Source organism: Triticum dicoccoides, chromosome 6A, assembly GCF_002162155.2.
Source record: "Triticum dicoccoides isolate Atlit2015 ecotype Zavitan chromosome 6A, WEW_v2.0, whole genome shotgun sequence".
In the NCBI taxonomy this organism is placed as follows: domain Eukaryota; kingdom Viridiplantae; phylum Streptophyta; class Magnoliopsida; order Poales; family Poaceae; genus Triticum; species Triticum dicoccoides.
In genome coordinates, this window is record NC_041390.1 from 499244174 (window position 1) to 499247210 (window position 3037).

At 51.6% G+C, this 3037-nt stretch overlaps 1 protein-coding gene across 1 annotated transcript; it reads left to right on the top strand.

The window, feature by feature from the left end:
- Positions 1–737: 737 nt before the first annotated feature.
- Positions 738–2236, top strand: LOC119319459 (E3 ubiquitin-protein ligase PUB23-like). Its single transcript, XM_037593936.1, has one exon. It carries the CDS (start codon positions 770–772, stop codon positions 2060–2062), a length of 1293 nt encoding a protein of 430 aa, XP_037449833.1. The 5' UTR covers positions 738–769; the 3' UTR covers positions 2063–2236.
- Positions 2237–3037: the final 801 nt, after the last annotated feature.

The following is a 3037-nucleotide window of genomic DNA, read 5'->3' on the forward strand; positions in this document are numbered from 1 at the left end:
AATAGATCAATGAATCCTATGGACTCGGTTTTTCATTAATTAGCTGAGCAATTTTCTTTTTCTTAATTAATTAATTAATCGACGAGTCAAATCTTTTGCTTTCCTTTAAATTTTTGTCCGATCGTTCAGTTTAGCCAGAGCCAAGTTTCAGGTGTCATTCTCAGGCTCTCTTTTGACAGTCTTTTTCTTAGCCCATTGGCTCAGGTGCCACCAACCCAATTGCAACGAATGCTGCTACTTTTTTGTCCCTGGAACAAGAACGAAAGTTACTTGAGGCACTACCTCTAGCAGTAGTACTTGAAACGGAACAGCGAATAGGTATCTTCTTCTTAACTTTGAATGTAAAACCAAACTTTCGGCATTGACCTGGAGCAAGTGGCGCCCCATATCCCCTTGTTTTCTCCCTGGAAATCCCATAGCGCGTCTCACGTTGAGGAGAGGGAACACGCCGCGAAGCACCGTCGTGCTCGGCACTCAACCGCCGGCAACGGCAACCAAAACCAGTATGAACAGAGACGGAATGAAACCAGGGTTAACAATCCAATAAAATACTAGTGTGAATCTTCCCCCGAATTAAGCTTCCTCGGCACTAATTGCCAGCATCGTCTCTCTCAATTATGACCCCTTTGACTATTCCCTCGCAGAATTGCCGGCCTACATGTTGTGGTTGTAGTGGTACATATAGCCTCGTCGCATCATTTCTACTCCTACTTCGTGTAGACTTGGAACGGGCCATTAGTACGAGTTGGTGTGGTGTGCATCGCGATCTATGGACATGGACATGGAGGAGCCTCCCCACCTGTTCCTGTGCCCCATCTCCATGGAGCTCATGGAGGAGCCCGTCACGGTGTCCACCGGCGTCACCTACGACCGCCGCAGCATCGAGCGCTGGCTCTTCACGTACGGCCGGGCCACCTGCCCGACCACCATGCAGCCGCTCGCCAACCTTGACCTCACCCCGAACCACACCCTCGCGCGCGTCATCTCCTCCTGGCTCGACCGCGGCTCCTCCTCCTCGTCGTCCTCGTCGTCGCCGTCCACGTCGTCGCTGTCGAGTCCGGTCCACGAGCTGGGGACGCCGCTGACGAGGATGCTGGAGGAGGAGCGGCTGCGGTCGGCGCTGGGCGACCTCGAGCAGACGCCGTTCAAGGTGACCGCGCTCAAGAGCATGCGGAGCTGCATGGCGGGCGACGTGGCCATGCAGATCATCTTCGTCGCCTCGGGCGGCGTTGAGGCGGTCGGCCGCGTGATGGCGCAGGCGCTGGCGGAGAGCGGCGCGGGGGGCGACTTCTCCGCGTTCACGGTGTGCGAGGAGGCCGCGGCGGTGCTCGCCGCGCTCCCGCTCTCCGACGAGGCGTCGGCGGGGCTCGTTCTTGCGCCGGAGTGCCTGAGGCCTGTCATGGTGTTGCTCCAGCGCGGCAGCGCGGAGGCGAGGCTGCACGCCATGGACATCCTCACCAAGATCTCCAGTGCCGGCGCCGGTGACCACTGGACTGCCGGCATCGACGTCGACGACGTGCTCAAGTCCCTCCTCGAGCTCCTGTCCGACGAGGTCTCCGCGCGCCTCAGCTCGCGCGCGCTCAACGTGCTCCTGGACGTCGTGGAGCGGTCGCCGAGCGGCCGCGCCAAGGCCGTGGAGGTCGGCGCGGTGCACGTCCTCGTCGAGCTCCTCGTCGTGGACGCCGACGACCGCCACGTCGCCGAGCGGATACTGCTGCTTCTCAAGCGGCTGTGCAAGTGCCCTGAGGGGCGCCTCGCCTTCGCCGAGCACGACCTGTCGGTGGCAGCCGTGGCGAGGACAATGCTGCGGGTGTCGGATCTGGCCACGCAGCTGGCCGTCAAGGTGCTGTGGCTCGTGTCCATGGTGGCCCAGTCGGAGAAGGTGCTCGAGGACATGGTGCTCACCGGCGCCGTGGCGAAGCTGCTGGGGCTGCTGCACGTCGAGAGCGCGCCGTCCACGAAGCAAAAGACAGTGAGGATGGTGAGGATCCACGGCGTGTTCTGGAGGCAGTACCCTTGCTTCCCAACCGACCTCAAGGATTACTTGAGGCTGCTCGATTGATTTGTTCATTGGTTTCAGGTAATCTGCAAGAAAGTGAACGAAAACCGTGAATTTTCTTATAGTAGAAAAGTTTTGGAACTAGTCTATTTGTGATTATAATGTAACGACTATACGGATTGTACCTAAAAAATTTATGGAAAATGTACATGAAACAGCAAGAGCATCATTCCCTATTATGTCCGTCTTAAATTTCATGTGATATTCTCAATTTTCTTCAAGAAATTGGCAGTTGTGTTCCCTCATGGGTTGTTGCACTGCTTATCGATCTCCAATCATAAAACCAAGCCCCGCTGCACGAATTCGCATTACGGTGTAGGTCTTCGATCCTATGCATTGCAGCCTAAACACCTCCTTTGGTTTGAAGGAATTTTATAAGATTTTCATAAGATAATTTTTCTATAGGAAAAAAAATCCTTCAGAGCTCTTTCGTTTGTAGGAATGAAATTCTATTTCTATGAAAGAATTCTTTCTATCCTTCACATTTCATAAAGAAATAAACATTAACCTAGACTCAATGGAAAAATTCTATAATGTGAATCAAATGGCGTCTTCTTTTCTATTCCTATGCATAAGATTTGAGATGCATGTCATCTCATTTCCTATGATTTTTTTATTATTATGAATTTTCAATCCTATGAACCAAAGGAGCCCTGAATTTCTAGTGATTAAGTTTGAGCACTGCTTTAAAGAAACAAATAAAGAGTAGGTGATGATTGAAGTTTGTTTTCAGATAAATCTTATATGCACAATAAAAACGACAAGAGAAAGTACTTTACAGTATAGACACAATAACTTAGACTAGTGTCACATGCATAACATTAGTATAAGTTACTCCCACTATGATGAGCCTAATGCTCAAACTTGCGCTCATATGATTAATGCAGCCATGTGCTAAGCAACGGAAAATCAATGCTGATATGCACACCTCTCATGTGTCAGCCAAAGCCTCTAGTACGCATGGCCCATTTATGACAT